The following is a 17,154-nucleotide window of genomic DNA, read 5'->3' on the forward strand; positions in this document are numbered from 1 at the left end:
GGGCAAAGACACCGTGGCAGAAAGTCCAGGTGGGAGCCTCCACAGCTGTGTGTTTCTGATCATGCCCTGTGTTTTGTCTTGTAGGCTAACGATTCATGCAGAGTGCCCCATGCACCTGGAGGACTTCCCAATGGATGTGCACGCTTGCCCACTGAAATTTGGGAGCTGTAAGTACCCTGATCAGCCTCCACAAGGAGGTGGGTACAGAGCTATAGAACAGTCCTTTGTGTGGCTAGTGTTTTCTAGTATTTTAGTAACAGTGTTATTAATTATTGCTAATGATAATGTGACCAAGAGTTTGTTTCTGGTATCTCATGCATGCAATTCCTACCATCATCAGAAATGGGCAGCAAGCAAATCTGTGGTCAGTTCAGTCTCACAGGATGGGTTAGACACCTATGGTTTTGCTGTAAGTTTTTAAGGGAAGTGGGAAGAGCAGCTTCCCATTACCCTCCCTGCCTTCAGTAGGCAGTGCTGCCTCTTCAGCGCTGCCTCAGCAGGACCGGCGTTGGTGGAAAACTCAAAGATGCTTTTCCTTCATGACAAGGTGATCCTGGGGGGACAGATTTGGGAAGACAGCAGTGGTATCTGCTGCTAGGTATCCTGTCCAGCTTCCCTACATCACCTCTGCCAATCTGGGGAGAGCCTGAAATCCCTGGTTGCTCTGGCTCCATGCTCCAATGGAGCTTACAAACCCCTTGCTCCTCTTCAGTCTGTCAGACAGGCTGCTCTTAAGTAAAAGGCTTGGAAACTCTGGGAAGCTCAGTCCCAACACCCAAGGGTCCTGGTTTAGGGAAGATTTGCAGGCTGCTGGTGAGTTGAAAGCCTCAGGCTTGCAGTTGCTCATCTGCCTGGGCTTTCCATACCCTGCCTAGGAACAAGTTCCCTCTTCTCTCCCGTTTGCAAGTTAAATTTCATTTGGTTTTGTTCCTAAAGTGAGTGGGAACCAAATTCTAAGTCACCGGTTCACCATAATGTGGAAATAAATTTTGTAGTCCCGCTCTGCCTGGAGTCTCCTCCAGGTCCAACAAACTGAGCACCACTCTGAGTCTATGTTTGCGTTAGATGGAAGAGTTACCCACCTCCAACTAACAAATGAGCCCCCACAAGTAATCTCCCTTTTGGACTCTAAGAAAACAGAGAAATCACAACCTTTCTAAACTGATACTTCCATCCTGGAGCCATTTGGGAGTTAACTAAGGACAAAGTTGAAAAGTTTGATTGGCACCAGAAGAAATCATGTTTATCATGTACATCTGCTCCTCTGCCTCATGGACAAAATGCATCCGTGAAACCGGATTATTCAAAACTACTAAAATAAAGTTATTTCTAACAGCTAATTAAATGTAGAACTCATTGCCACAAGATATCACTAAGGCCAGTAAAATAGCAAGCCTTAGAGAAGGATGAATTATTAATGTTAATTGACCTTGTGAGGAGGGATATAAAATCTCATTCCTCAGGGCTAAACTCTGGGATTATTACAAGCCTTACAGGAAGGCAGATTACTCCACATCTAATTGCTTATAATGTTTGTTGGTGAGGAAGAGAGATTAATGTGCGTAATTCTGCTGGAAGACCCTTTGGGGTTCTTCTGGGTATTTTTACTGATTTGGCCTCTGAATGATGAGAGTTTTGACACAAGCAGCTCAGAGAGCTGCCCCTGATTAATATTAGTATGGCTCTTTCTAAAGCACCCATCCGCATAGCATCTGAGCTCACCTCTCCTGTGTTGGAATAGGATTAAACTAGTGTTTGCACCAAAAAGCTGTCAACAGCTGGAAGCTGCTCATTTGCAAGAAGCTTAGAGTGCGTTAGATTTGTAAGTAGAAGGACAATGCCAGGGCCATACACATGCTGTTCAAAGGATAGCCGAATTTGCCTCAGCGACTACCTTTCAGTGATGCCCACAACCTGAATGGCTCATCAGTGGCCTCCTGTCCCTGTGCCACCATGGCAGCCACTCAAAGAGGGAAGGCAGAGAGCTCGCAGGAAAAGTAAGAGCATCAGGCATTTCAGATAGCTTCAGCTGCCCACCCGCATCATTCGTTGGACCAAGGGCAGTGAAGGTGATAGGCTTTACCTATCACCATGCTCCCTAGAAGATGGATGTACGCAGCAGAGAACAACTGTTTCTAAGCCAGTCATAGGACATTTGTACATTTGTCTGAGAATAGGCTAGCAGAAGATGTTGCTGAAGTTACCAGCTCCACTAAATGTCAAAGAGCTGTCCTTGTTTGGATTGGACTAGACTGCATTGCAAGCAAGGCATTGAGCAGAACCAAAACAGCTTCATGGCATTAAATATGTTTCAAGCATCCATGCCATGCCTATATGACACCAGATACGTTTCTGTCCCAGATGACCAGATATGTAGACAACTGTGTTTTCAGGGATGATGGCAATGAAACTGTGGGCAAGTGGCGGTGGGTGAACTGTGACTGCTAAAGCAGAAGGTGCTCCCCATCAAGGCAGAAGAGCATTGGCAGAGCTGTACAAAGCTAAGCCTGAAGGAGGATGGAGGTCTCCAGAAGCATGTTGAGAGCTGGAAGGAGGGGTTGAAAAAGCAGAATGTTGCACATTGGGTGAGAGGTGCCAGCCTGCATCAGAAGTGCTTAGGCAGCACACTGGCGTGCTGAGAAACAGTGACTGACCATCAAAACCACTCCCCCACTTTGCATAGCGGCTGCTTAGTATTTAACAGGTTTGCCAAAACCTACAGTGCAGGGATAACAGTAGTTGTTTTAAAAAGATCAGAGAAATCTGGTTGTCTCAGGACACAATCTTCCACAAAGCAGGAGCTGAGACATTAGTGTAGTAGACCTGACCCATTGCTTGACCTGACCCCACCCAAAGAATTCTTTAATGTCTTAATAGGAGAAACTCGTTGTAAAAATGAATTGAAGACTTGTTTTAGTGAACTTTGTTCTTGCCTAAAAAACTGGTGCAGAGTGGGTATGGACAGGAAGCTTGGGCATTATGGGGAGAAGTAGCTCCTAGTAGAGTCTGGAGAGACTCAGTTTCTGGATACCATAGAACTGGCAAAACCAAGAGTGTGTGGGTGCTCTTGGGAAAGGGAGTGGCTATGAGGACAACCAGGCGTTTGGTCACAAAGGCTCGTGAAGGTGATGGTGACTGTGTGTGTTAGAGGGAGGTGTTCGCATATGGGGAGTTGGGCAGGTGGGATAGAGAGGAGAATTTGCAAGCCCCTGGAAGGATGCCTGGGCCCTGAGCCCAGCGCTACCCCATGCAGCAGTCTAGCGGCACCTGCCTGCTGTTTCTCTTGCAATGTGCAGGCAGGCTTTTCTCAGCACTGCCCTCCCTTGCTGCCTGGCAGATTGGCCTGGAGGCTGGCAAACACAGGGTCATGCAGGGGAAAAAGCATCTTAGTGGGAGGGCACACCACCTCCAAAGCTAAGAGGCTTGGAGACGGTTGTTTCTGAGTGAGGGTAAAGATTTTTAACTTTTTCTCCTTACCCTAAAATTCAACACCATTTGCCTTTAGCCTTTCTCACCAGCTGCTGGCGGCATGACTCTCCCAGTCCCTGGCATGGCAGGGCTGTGGCCGTCCTGCTGCCCCAGCAGTCTGCTGGTCTGGACGCCTTCTTATCTTGTCTCTGCTTGCAGCCAGCCCTTGCAGAGTCAGCATGTCAAGGGGACAGTGTGTCTCTCAATGACAGTGCTCTGCCCCCTCTTCCAGCTCCCTTCCGAAAACCCCAGCTCCCTTTTGCTCATTTGATTTAACAGTTGCTGAACTGCCTTGGTCTCTGGCCATGCTTGGCTGTGCTCAGCCATGTGGCTTTGAGGAACGCACAGCAGGGATTAATTTGGCTACAGGCTAATTTTGGTATATTTTAGGTCAGGCAGAAGCACAAACCTCATTCTTCTTTTTCCTCCGCAGATGCCTACACAAAGACAGAGGTGATCTACACCTGGACTCTGGGGAAGGATAAATCAGTGGAAGTAGCGAAGGGTGGATCTCGCCTGAACCAGTATGACCTGCTGGGCCATGTTGTTGGGACAGAGATGGTTCGATCCAGCACAGGTAGTTGTGGGACCACGATGCAATGCAAGGGCTGAGCACACTGTCAGACGAGATGGACCCATGGGCTTTGAATGCCACGATTTGGCATAATTATAGAGGCAGTACCTGTAGGCAGTGAGCACCACAGTACTTCCCAAGCCACATGCTGTTGGAGAATATGGCTGGGGACATCTGGAGCAGTCACCAACAGGCAGTAAAGGGTTTAGCTTTTAGAGGTTTCCACTGAAAGAGCTTTATCGCCCATACCATCTAGAAAACTGATTTCAAGCATCTAAAAATGATCTGTTGTATGGAAAATTTGCCCCACCTTGCGCAGCTGGTTCTTGATACTGTGGGTTCCTTTGTCTTGGATCCCTTTCCAGTCCCTCAGGAGAGCATTGTGGGCAGGGGAGGCAAATGCAACATAATGTTCAGTGTGATTTTCACTGCATATGCTTACACAAATATTATCATAGCTAATAGAAGATTATCCCAAACAAATGTTTCCTCTCATTAATGACCAATATTAATCATCTTTCTTTCCCATCTGCTGCTCCTCCCTTCCCCTCTGAATCCAGGTACTGATGGCTTCTGTTATCTCATGTGTGTCTCTTATCTTTCTTTTTTTCTTTTCTTTTTTTTTTTTTTCCTTCTGTATGCACCAGTAGTTCTCTCATTTGAGGATATTTCCTCTCTGGTGCACTTGATTTTAATAGTGTCTGTCTGTAACAACTCATATCACCTCCCTTGGGGACATGTGGGGAGTCCAGGGAACTAAATGTCATAATATCTGGCCCATCTCTCTACTTGAGTTGTAGTAAAACGTACAGATGAATAACCTGAAGTGGCAAGTAAGCTGCTAAAGGCTCCTGTGTGTAATGATTTAGCAGAGCCACGCTCACAACAAAAAGGCACAATAATCCAACAAAATATCCAAAGCTTTGAGTGGAGGAATAGGGCATTGAGGGAAAACAGGGACAGCTGCTTCTTTGGTTTACAGCCCAGACCTTTAACGACAGAACTTGCCCTGATTTTTGAGATGGTTACAGTGAGGAAAGGTGGAATGTTTTCAGGATTGTCAGAGAAAATAAAATCCTTTGTCCTGAAATCCTACTGAAGAACTGTTAGGGTCTCTCTAGGCTTAAGGGAACTTACCCACAACGTGGCTCCCTAGGCTGGAGCAGAAAAGGGATAGAAGTTGGGTCGGGAGAGACCCCCAGAGGTGTCTTGTGCCTGGGGCGAAACAGGGAAAGCCTATTGCCCGGTTGTTTATTGGCTTTGATTTGCCTTTGTCCCACAGCCGTTTTGTAGTGAATTACAGAAATCTCCAGAGAAGTGTTTTGTGTGTGCATGTGCAGGACATGCAAAGCCAGGGCCAACAGTGTGCATCCCTCCTTCGCACAGCTGTCAGGGTGGCCTGAAGTCCTGTAAGATACCAGGGCATGCCAGCCAGTAACAATATGACACACATGCTGCAATTTCATCTAAGAACTTGAAAGTTTGTTCAGGACAGGTCTTCAGTGGCTCAGCATCTCTAACCAGCTGTCTCTGCAGGGGAGTATGTCGTCATGACCACACACTTCCACCTCAAGAGGAAGATCGGGTACTTTGTGATCCAGACCTACCTACCCTGCATTATGACAGTCATCCTGTCCCAGGTCTCCTTCTGGCTTAACAGGGAGTCCGTTCCTGCCCGAACAGTTTTTGGTGAGTGTGGGAGCACGGGGGCATCCTCTCAGGTCGGGGGAGAAAGGCACCACAAATGACGGAAAATAGACTGAGCATCAGAGCTGGTCTTCTCCAGGCCTTGACCGGCACCAGTGCAGCTGCTGGCCATTTCCCAGAATAGCTCCCAGTGTCTTGCCAGTGCCCCTGCTTCCATTGAATCACTGCAAAAATACTCCTGTCCATGTTTCTGCTACAAGCCAAGCCATAAATATTAACAGCAATCAAGGTATTGATCATCTGATTATATGCATTTGGCTGTGTCTGCTTATCTATACTGGCTTTTGAGTTGAGGAGAGGATAGGTACATGGGGAGGCATTTAAAGCTCTACCTTTGAAATTGCTAATGTGCCCCTGGTCAGAGCTCATAACATAACAAGTTCCTGGGCTGAGGCAGTATAACTGCATGGTAAATATATGGTTATTATTGTCTTCAGCTGGTTTCAGATCCTCTCTCTGAGGCAAAGTGTCAGGCTGGCATTGCACATATATTAATAGCTTTTACAAACATTTAATTGCTTTGTGCTTTCCTGCCAAGACCTTTAGTTCAGGATCTATACACACATGCTCACAGACCAGGTGTGATGCTGCAGGATTGTATTTCCTGGAAATAACAGTGCCCAGCAGGTACCACTTAACAGAGAGTATATTGGACAACAGTCACTAAGCAGAGAGGGGCTATATGGCACCACCTGCTCGTGTTTTGGAATAAGACAGAAAATGGTGTGGTTTCAAAGATCATGGAGCATTTTCTCTGTAGCAAGGGTCATGATAGAAATACTCCCACAAACCCAACAGGGCTGACATCCTCCTTTTCGGACCCTCTCTGCAGGCCTGTGCTGTGGACTGGAACAGGATGCAGGGAGGGTCACAGGTGGTTCTGCATCCTCCTAAATGAACTAGAAGGGAATCATTATGATTTTTGTGTTCACTGGGGCTTGTGAAATGTAGATCATGAACAAGCTTCAAAATTTACAGTTGACCCCAGCTTCTCCCCATTAGCACTAGGTTGCCTTCTCTTCCCCGGTGATGCAAATCCTACAGCAATCCCCAGGGTTGAGTGCAGCTGTGGGGAGCTGGGCGGTTATTATGACCAAACTGGTTTGCATGATCCAGATTGCAAGAGCTGCACTGAACAGTGATAACAGTGAAGAAGAGGGGGTACAGTCCCTTAGCACCCACTTTTTGGTGTTTTCATCCAGCAGAATGGAAAGGGGGTCTCAGACAGAAATCACGTGGAAAATAGGACCAGCTCAGGCATATAGAGAGTCATTGATGAACTTTCCTTACTCATCTATTTGTGAATCATTTGCAACTAAACCCCACAGAGTGCACACCCAGACCCCATGTGAGTCCATGCCCCAGGTGGGCTCTTACATTTGCATCGGTTCTAGAGTGTCTCTGCACTTCCGACACTGGGGGCGAGCCCTTCTCTGAGGATATTTGATTCCCTCCTATGTTATCCTGAGATTTGCAATTAGACAGGTTTCCTCGAGTAGCAGCTCAGATTGAGCAGGAAAGAGCTGACTGAAAAATTAAAACCTATCTTTGTGAAAAATGTCTTTGCTCCCAAGTAGCCTTGCTTTCCTATTAAGAAAATAATGAGAACTCCAATTGTTTATTCCTTTTTTTTTTGCCCCTCAGAAAGTATTGTCAACAATATTACTGAAACTTTTCAATTACCAGGAGTATGGCTTAAGGGAAGTGAAAATTAGTCAATATTTTTATAATGTTTTTAATGCCTTTTTAATTGAAAAGCACATTATTGGGGAAAATGGATAGCAATGGTTTCTTGCTTTAATGAAAAAAGCTTTAAAAGGCATTTTGCAACAGATCATTTTTTTAAGATAAATCATAGTGACACTCATTCTGAGAGCTTGGGCCACTGATGGGTGCCTGGCCATGCCAGCAGGACCCAGGATCCCAGGTGTCCATCCATGCAGGTCACAAGACACTATTTCCAAAATATTGAGAGAACCACATTGGATGAGTGGCCAGTTTCTGGTCCTCCATGAAGTTTCCAACCATCTAGCTGTCCCTTATACTGTTGTTTTATTATTTTTATTTCATTGCAAAAGCAACCAGAGGCTTCTTCATGGCATATTCTACATGAGAGAGCTGGGTCTAGCATCACGCAACTTACCCTACTAGCAGACGAGGAATTGAATGTGGGTGCCTACCTATGAGCTAGGACTCTTTTATAGTTAGCAGAAATCTAGTCGATGGAGTTTGGGGAATATTAATCTCATCCTAATGCAGATGTTTGCCATTGATTATATGAATTGGAGATACTCAAAACTGAACCAGAGAAGGCCCTGAGCAACCTGAAGTTGGCCCTGATTCGAGCAGGGGTTGACAAGCTGACTTCCCTTTCAATCTGGACTGTTCCGTTATTCTATGAATTGCACCACGGACTTGTGCTGGGTAAGACTCCCTTAATTACAGCAGAAATGTGGGCCACATGGCCTAGAGGACGGCTCCTAAATTTACATGATGGAAATGCCAACTGTGTGGTTTGAGGAGAAACTGGGTGGGTACGAGTGCATGGTCTCACACCATCCTTGTCTCCTGCTGTGTTTCCACAGGTGTCACCACCGTCCTCACCATGACCACACTAAGCATCAGCGCAAGAAACTCGTTACCTAAAGTGGCGTACGCGACGGCCATGGACTGGTTCATAGCCGTCTGTTACGCCTTTGTGTTTTCTGCGCTGATCGAATTTGCCACCGTCAACTACTTCACCAAGCGCAGCTGGGCTTGGGATGGCAAGAAGGTGCTGGAGGCCCAAGAGATGAAGGTCAGCCCTGTGGCCAAGGCCAGGGAAGAGGGGGCGGTGAAGAAACGCTGCACGAGAGAGCTGCACCGGGGCCAGGAGTGGGTAACATGCAGCCCCGCAGCACTCCGGGAGGCTGGATGCTACTTACTGGGGTCCCCAGCTCAGGTCTCGACTGGAGCGGTTCTTGACGGTCAAGGGAGGAAGGGCTTGGAGGGCTGGTCACTGTGCTTAGCTGGAGAAAATCACCCAGGCTTGACTACTCACTTTTCCCTCTGTCCTTCTGCATGACCATTTGCCAGTGGAAACGTGAATGCATGCATTTTTTGGTCTTGCTCCACCAGTGGTCTCCTTGCTCCTTTCTTCTCCCTCCAACCCATAAATGCCCCACTCCATGTTGCTAGCATGCGACACAAACCCAAATATGCCACGGGATGCCAGCCTCGCCAGTGGAGACAGTCCCACTCTGCTGTGTCCCCTGCAGCTGCTATCCCCAACTGGTCTCCCCTGGCATGGGCAAGCAATGTGGAGGTCTAACGCTCGTGCTGTTGCCCACAGCTGCTGACAGCTGCTGCTTTGTAAGCTCGGGCCAAGAGGGTGGGTGGGAAGCAAGCAATGAGAAACAGCAACTGGCAGTAAATTAGTGCCTGGCATCACCCACGTTTTCCCTTCTCGCTCGGGATCAGCCTCTCTGGCAGCTTCCTTCCTGACAGCCACCGCTATCCCTGCTCGTGCCCCCTCCCTCCTAACTGATTTAATCTCGGCTGTGCAGAGAAATCGCTTACTGTAGCATGCTGCTCCTTGTTTATATTTATTGAATCAATTTGAAAATCAGCTTTGTTCTTGGTTCTGGAGCCTTTATATTTTACTCCTTTGCATTTTAATGTGTTGTTTAAAATTGTGGGGCTGTATGCAAATACCTGGCAGAATTGCAGTAACTTTTGGGAAGACAACAGCCAGTTATCTCTCTGGTATGGAGGTCAAAGCAGGAGAACAGAGGCCTTATGGAGAACCACAGCCATCACTGGGTGTTGAATGCCTCTCTCTTGTATTTCTTGCACTCTCTCTCTCTGTTTGCTTTTGCAGCTGTGGTCTGAGCAACAGACTTATGGCAGAAAGGCTCCAGAGGAGGCCAGTTGATGGTCTTCCACTTCCATCATGAATAATGCTAATCTGGCCTCTAGAGATGAGAGAAGCCTTTCCCAGGTCATTGGCATGACTGAAGGATCAGAACAGGTCCTCAATGCAACCATGTCCCTTTTAGGGATGGGCAAATCAGCACAGGATTCACACAATTATGTGAACTGGGCAGAGCCAAAAAAGCAAAGGCTCAAAAGCTTCAGTTTGTCATAGAAGCATCATGCTCCTTAATTTATTCATTGACCCAGCACTGCAAGACTAACAGTGCTGAAACAATAGGGTAAGAGCACGCAGAATGTTTGCGCATGTGGTAATCAAACAAAAAAACAAAGCAGGACCAGGAATGTTTCAGAGGGAGTGCTCTTCGTGAGTTTGCTGCAATTGGTATCAGGCTGGAGAATCAGGAAGGACTCTAAATTTGTGGATGCTTTGTCAAGCCAACCCTGATCTTTATCTTAGAAGGCTAACCCACTCCCAGTCTCTGCAGCTCAGAGAACTCCCTGAAGAGTGGTGGGCTTTCAGGGAGCTTGGGAATATGATGTGTCACCCTATTTGCTTTTCATCTTTATTCCACTGAATATTTCCAAGCAGTGAATTTGCTACGCAATGAAGGTGCCTCACTGGCTCAGTTTCAGCCTTTAATTAGCTCTTCTTGAAACAATTGACAAGCCAGGTGGTTGAAACCACAAAAGCAAGAGGAGGCAGAAGGATAACTATTGGCATTTTAAAGTGTTTGTACCAGGAGTAAAACTACCAGTGACAAGCCCAGGCTGAGCCCTGGTCTCTGGAGAGCCTTTCCCCAGCCAAAAAGAACACTCTTTATTGATGTGATGGCAAGGGGCCTCACTCCAGGTTTGATTGTTTCCTTGCATGAACATGAAAAGAAAAATCAATAAGCATCAGCCCTTCCCTCAATTCAAATGTAGGCAGCAGCAATGCCTCCCATTCCGATTGAAAGAAATCACTACCTTGCAAAAGCTGCTGGTTGCTGACAGGCACTCTCAGCGTGTTCACTCTCTCAGGGCTGGTTCCATTCCTTCTTTCTCCCCTTCAGCCAACCCATCAGTTTAGATTGGAACAGAGCATTTTTTCAGGTAGAATCTAACATGATGGGCTGATCTTGGTGAATCCCTGATCTCTGCGTCATAAATGATCATGATGATGTTCTGGCTATAGCCGCAGTTGGGTTCTGGTTCTAGCTGGGAGCTACTCTGCACGTTCTCTGCAGTTTTCCTCTAATAAAAGACAGGCAGGTATTACCATAGATGTCACCAAAAACTCCCTTCAGCGTGCACTCTGATAAGATTTGACTAGTGCTTCTTGGACCCCAAAATTTTCCAAGCCTTTCCTGCCTGCCACCAGTAATCGCTAATTGTGGATGAAGGATTTCCTCTCTTTTTGTGTGGCAGACTGGCTGCAACCAACCTAGAGGTGCAGATCAAATTGGAAAGAGGTATCTGGATCCAATGTGGAAAACTTGTTAGTAAAGATGATTTTTAAAAAACATCATCAGGAGGAAGGTGGGAGACGCTAGGAGTTGGGGAGGAGTGAGAGGCCAAAGAGACTGAAAGATGAGTGGTTTCAGTAGCCAGCAAAGCTCCCTATCTCCAGCATCCTCAAAATATCTTGTTAAAAAGATCCACTTCAGGACAGAAGGGCTGTGTCTCAACAGAGTGAGATCCATTGCATCCCATCCATCCCAACCATAGGGATGGCCATATCTGGAGCCAACAAAGTCACTTCCTGAGCGGCTGTTACAGTGAGGATCCGGAGAGACAACCATTAATGGTGACTTTACCACTAGGAAACTCATGAAGACTGCAAGGATGACATTTACCAGGGAGTTCCCTGCAAAAAGGGATGGAAGATGTTTTGGATATTTGGAAGACGCTTACTTAAACCCACTTCCACCTGCAACGCAATATCTATGCATAAAATCAGATTTAGCTCTGTATCTGTGTTTGTATGACATTGCCCTGAAATCCTGGGTGGCAAGAAGCAATAAAAACAATACAAGTAGCTGCAGTCAGACACATGAGAACAAGGAAGAACACACTTTGGATGGAGGAATAGTCCTGGATCTTTACCCTTCTCATTCTTAAGACAATAATCCTGTAGTGCATGGTGAGAAGGTTAGATCCAGGCTTTTTATGTACTTTCCACAGTAGAAGAGAAAGCAAAAAGCATCCTCCAAACCTCTCTGTTGATATGATCATCATAGTTTTCTTTCTTGTATTTTGGAAGTGACAGGCGTGCTCGCTATTTGCTCTAGATGCCTTTTCCACTGACTGAGTAAAGCCTAGCTTTTTGTCCAACCTACTCTTCAGCAATTCTGAAGTTTTCCCCTTGATCCAGGTCACTTGGGAATCATTCTTCCTTCTTTGTTTCTTTCCATCTGTGGCATCTTTATTTCAATCCCTTCCTTGACAACAGAGAGGAACTAGAACTAACCTTGACACGCCACCATTTTCAACCAGTCTGAAGTCTTACAGACTCACAGGGTGGTTCAGACCCATCTCTTTGTTTTCTGCCCCACTATGGTAAATACATTTTTGCTGGGACTTTTCCTTGCTGACCATGCTCCGCACTCCATGTCACCTTTATCCTACTGCACTTGCAATCTCCTGTAGCTCTCCATAGCACTGCAAGTGATTTATGTTCTCAGCATCTTCGCTAGAGTCCATGTATCATTCTTTGACAACATTTCACCCTCTTTCTCTCAACACTATCTGCATGGTGTGTTGGGCGGATTACTGACTCCATCCAACCCCTGAGTCTTTGTCTGGTGATCCAAAGAGCATAAGATCATTGGGCTCAGTCCCACATAATCTGAATGAAGAGACGGGAGGGATGAGTGATGCCAAAGGTTACACCAGCAGCTGACAGTAACCTGGCATTGACATTGCCTGCTTGTTAATGCAAGATTGCATTGTTCGGAGCCTTTGGCTCTGCTCAGGGTACAGGCGTCTCAGTATAAAACACTTTGCTGCTATTCTCTGGTAGGATCAAGTCTCTGGCACGCTGCAGAGGGGAACTCTGGCTGGCATGAGAAAGGAGTGGCATGTTTGCTGGAACAGCAGCTGCAGTTGCTGGGCTTTGAATTATAGGATACAAGTATGTCAGAGACTAGAGCTGTTTGGAGGTCATTAAAGTGACTTTTCTCTAGAATGGCAAGTGGCAGAGACCTTGCATTTCTCAAGTACTGCAGATATTAGTGATGGTGACCTTCAGAGTGGCCTGTCAGAGGGATAGTGCTTCCAACCCAAATTTCTAGCCAAGGAGCAGGTGCAGAGAAATAAATCTGCAGCAGATCATAGAACCAGTAGTTCCCATAATTTAGAGGTTCAGCTGTTAGCTCCTCAACAGAGAGGCTTGAAGACAAGAATATTTAACAAAAATGCTATTATTTTCCAGTATGCGTGTTGTGGAAGAACTTGTCAGACTGCAACATCCAGGGAATATATTTATCTCTAGACCAGCTTTCACGGCTTTTCCCTCAGGAGAGCAGTGCAGGGACAGCTTTGTGCAGGGGTGCAGTCTCCCTGTGCCCAAACTAGGCCATAAAGGCAGGAATTGCTTTGCAACATAGATGTTTTAAATAGGACAAGTTTTCAAAGCAAGTGTGGGGTTTCCTCCTGTTTTCCCCCTCTTTCCTTCTGTTTCAGTAGGACGTGGAACTCCTCACAGGTAAAGGTGCAGGGGGAAGACTGGGTGCTACTTTGCAGCTGACAGCAATAAGCACATTTTGCTTTGTTTGATTGTTAAAATCTTGCCTGAAACAGTTTTTTATAAAGCACAGCCTAGTAAGCTTCAGGCTGAACCATTTCTCCTGACATCTCAGGAGCAGAGCACATTTGGAGCACACACATGTGCATTGGTGTAGGCAGTGTGTGCTCTGAGTGCTTCCCAAAGGCTACCCAGGCTCCCAGCTCTGACCAGGGAGACCTGCCCCACAGCCAGCTGGAAAAAGGCCCTGGCTATAGGCTCCCAAGCCTCTGCACTACCTGAACAGCCTGATCTGAGGTCCAGAGAAGCCCAAGTTGATGCCTGGGGGCTCTGGATCACACTGACAGGAGCAGTAGCTTGCTATCACCACCTAGAGCATTCATATTTGCCTGACTTTCCTCCATTTCAGCCTGCTGTTTTCAGATGCCTTTGGCCAGGCAAGACAGATCCACTTTGCAAGCTCTGGGGCAGAAAAGCTAGCCAGGTTGAAAGTGTCATGTCACTTGTAGTCATTTTATTCCTGAAACGAGTAACGTGGCTAATTAATACTAAAATAATCAGAGTGCACTTCAAATTAGATTCTGTGAACAACAATCTGTTTTTCATTTCATTACTGATTATTAATTATTTTATTACCTCCTGTAGCTGTGTTAATAAGTAATCATACTTAAACGTATTTAAATGTTTTAGAAGGTGAAACATCTTTAGTCCTTTATTTGCTTCTTGTCAGCTCTTTAGTAGGAAAAGTTCACCTGCTATGCAGGGGGTACAAGTTAACATGGCTCTAATGATTGCAGAAATCAGTCGCTCAGTTAATCATTAAAGATCATAACACCCTCTCCCATAAAAGATTATGAATATGGTCTGATCAGTGGTTTAGTCTGATCTGGAGTCTGAAGACATTTAGACCTCCTTCTAACAGCAAGTTAATTTCTATAATTGCTGGCATTATTATGAGGCTGCAGGCCTGGCTATGATGTTATTGGAGAGGGGTTTAAAGATTGCACAGAAGTCTGCTTTTAGTGTCCCTCTGAAAATCACTGTGGAAAATTCATTTCCTAAGGTAGCCAGAAATATCCGTGGTGATTGTGGACACATTTAAAATGGAAGTACAGCATGAAAGCTAAAGCCCTTGGAGTATCTCTGCGGAGCAGACTGGGCAAATCTGGCCTTTCCAGCTCCCAGTGCTATCCAGCAATGCTGCCTGCTACCAATTTCCAGGGTAGGGTGGGGGGATGAACAGGTCCTGCTGGCTGCACACTCTTCCCCTTCTCCTAACGGTCACGTTGTATATGGTTCCCTCACATGTACATGCAAGACCGTGCCAAGCACCCCTGGGAAATGCCTGGATGTGCCTTACCTTGTGTTTCAGTTGCTTTTGAATAGAAAATGAGATCCAAAGTCACACCTTGTTCTGAGTTTAGATATTAGATTCCCACCATGAGTCATTGCTGTGTCTAATACTGGCTCTTGGTGTGTAATTACAGTGGACACCGCATGGAGTACATGAGTGCTGGGACGTGCAGGGTGCCTGATGTCTGCATATGAGTAGATTTCATTCAATGGGCTTCTCCTGGTAGACCTGGATTGCTTTATACAATATGGTCTATGGTGCAGCTGGTCTCAGCAACAGGAAGATCCCCAAGAGTGGGGGCAACACCTATCATGACTTCCTAGCTTCATTTTCCTGTCCACTCATCTTCATTAACATCTGAACTCTCTGTCTTCAGCATCTTCCATCATCCTTCAGTACATCATGTCTGACACGTAAGTGCCTCTTTTGCCATTTGCTGTGCAAGGACTCCTCACTTCAGCCTGGACAGCATGGCTGTCCCTGGAGCCTTGTGGGAGGGGTGCATTTATCTCCCTTGATTTGCAGCAACCCCTAGATATGAAGGCAAGATGAAAGGCTTCCCTCTGCCCTATAGTGGCGTGTTGAACAATCTTGAAATCCAGGGCTAGTGCAAGTGCCTTCCATCTGTTCTGTATCTTACCTGGGTAGGTCGAGAGGGGCTCTAAAGGGTCCCAGAGGCATTTTGGACATCAGGATGTTAAATTGTGAGGTATTCCTGTGAGGTATTCAGGGCACTGAGGCAGTGTATGATAGGGCCTTGTAATATGGTGCAAAAATACTGCGACGCTGTCACCCACATTCTTAAAGCCACTGTCTTTCTGCTACAAAAAAAAAAAATAGAACTATAATAGAACTATAATACTCTGTGATGTCTCCTCCTCTCATCTGACCCAGGCCAGCAAAGCAGAAGATCAAGTTCTTCCCCCAGGATGACCACATTCTTTTCTAAAGACTACATTCCGTCATCACCTCTCCATGGCTGAACCTTACATGCAACAGATAACACTGCCCAGTTGTGAGAGAAACCAAGGAGTCTGTATGGTTTGAGCCTGCATTCACTTATACTGACCTGGCAATACACAATAGACCTGGCAGCACTCGGCCAATCAAGGCCAATCACCCATCTGGGGCAGCTACTGTCCGAGTGCAGCTGCACACACCTTTTTATACTACTACTCTGATCTAAGGGTCTGCAAGGAGGCTACAAACCCAGCTATGTGGCTATAACCCAGTTATTTGACTTGCAGCAAGGCCTAGCTGCCAGGCCAGGACTTCTTTGTGCTAAGTGCTGCATGCCAGGCTTACACGACGTAGCTAGTCCAGCACGTCCTTATGATTCAGCAGCCCTCAAGTGGCAGATGTCGTGGGTTCTGGCCATCTTCTCACCACATCTTCCTTCCCTTCCACAATGCCTTCTTCTTGGTCTCTTGCTCCTCGCACCCTTTTCCATCTTCTCATCCGGGCAAGCAGGTAAACTCAGAGGCCAAAATGTTCTCCATGCAATTCTACAGTCACTTCATCTCTATTATGTTTTTTTCTTCCACCTTCCCTAGAAAAAAGAGCCAGTGGCACTAGCGAAGAAAACCAACAACACCTACAACATTGTTGGCACCACATATGCCCTCAACATTGCCAAGGACCCCGGCCTGCCCACCATCTCCAAGAGTGCTGCTGCCACTGCTACTGCCACCAACGTACCCCCCAAGATGCCCCGCATAGAGGAGAAGCTCCCAGAGAGTAAGAAGACATACAACAGCGTCAGCAAGGTAGACAAGATGTCCCGCATCGTCTTTCCAGTCCTCTTTGCCATTTTCAACTTAGTCTACTGGGCCACATACGTAAACCGGGAGTCAGCTATCAAGGGAATGATCCCCAAACAATAAAACCGGTCACACAAACCTTCCATCAGTGAGCACCATCCAGGCAGGAATTCTCCAGGGCTTTCTTCCTTCCTGTTTTGTTTAATTATTACTGTTCATTTGATATTATTATTAGATTGTTCTTTTATAATGTAAACAAAACTGTGATTTTAATTTAATCCCGTATAGTTTCATTTTACTTTGTCTCTGATGATGAAAGGAAAAAAAAAGGATCATAACAAGTTGTGCCTCTAACATCGTGAGTCTGATGTCCCCCATCTGTCCAAGTCACCCTGTGCTTCTATCTCTCCTCCGCCACCTCCTGCCATTCCCACAGTCTGCATGCCACTGCCATTCCATGCTCCGCTCTGCTGGGGGCTTCTGCTGCAGTCCTCCCCCCTCCTTCTCTTCTGCAATGGACTGCCCTAGCATGGTGGATGCTCCTGGTGGCCTGGGCTCAAGGATGTGGAGGCCTCCAGAGTTAGTCAGTCAGCTGCTCTTCAGTGCCTGCCGCTTTGTGCTAGGTGGTACTCCCTGGGCTGAGGATGCAGGT

At 46.5% G+C, this 17,154-nt stretch overlaps 1 protein-coding gene across 1 annotated transcript in view; it reads left to right on the forward strand.

Moving 5' to 3' along the window:
- Positions 1-16,840, forward strand: part of GABRA3 (gamma-aminobutyric acid (GABA) A receptor, alpha 3) — a gene marked incomplete at its 5' end in the record, with an annotated part of 30,740 nt that extends 13,900 nt beyond the window's left edge. Inside the window, 5 exons of the mRNA XM_009578507.1 lie at positions 85-167; positions 3,902-4,045; positions 5,579-5,731; positions 8,335-8,546; positions 16,296-16,840. Of these exons, the coding sequence (XP_009576802.1) occupies positions 85-167; positions 3,902-4,045; positions 5,579-5,731; positions 8,335-8,546; positions 16,296-16,625 (922 nt within the window). The remainder of the gene's footprint in view (positions 1-84; positions 168-3,901; positions 4,046-5,578; positions 5,732-8,334; positions 8,547-16,295) is intronic.
- Between the last annotated feature and the right edge of the window lie 314 nt (positions 16,841-17,154).

Source organism: Fulmarus glacialis, unplaced genomic scaffold, assembly GCF_000690835.1.
Source record: "Fulmarus glacialis isolate BGI_N327 unplaced genomic scaffold, ASM69083v1 scaffold33855, whole genome shotgun sequence".
NCBI classification, from domain to species: Eukaryota; Metazoa; Chordata; class Aves; order Procellariiformes; family Procellariidae; genus Fulmarus; species Fulmarus glacialis.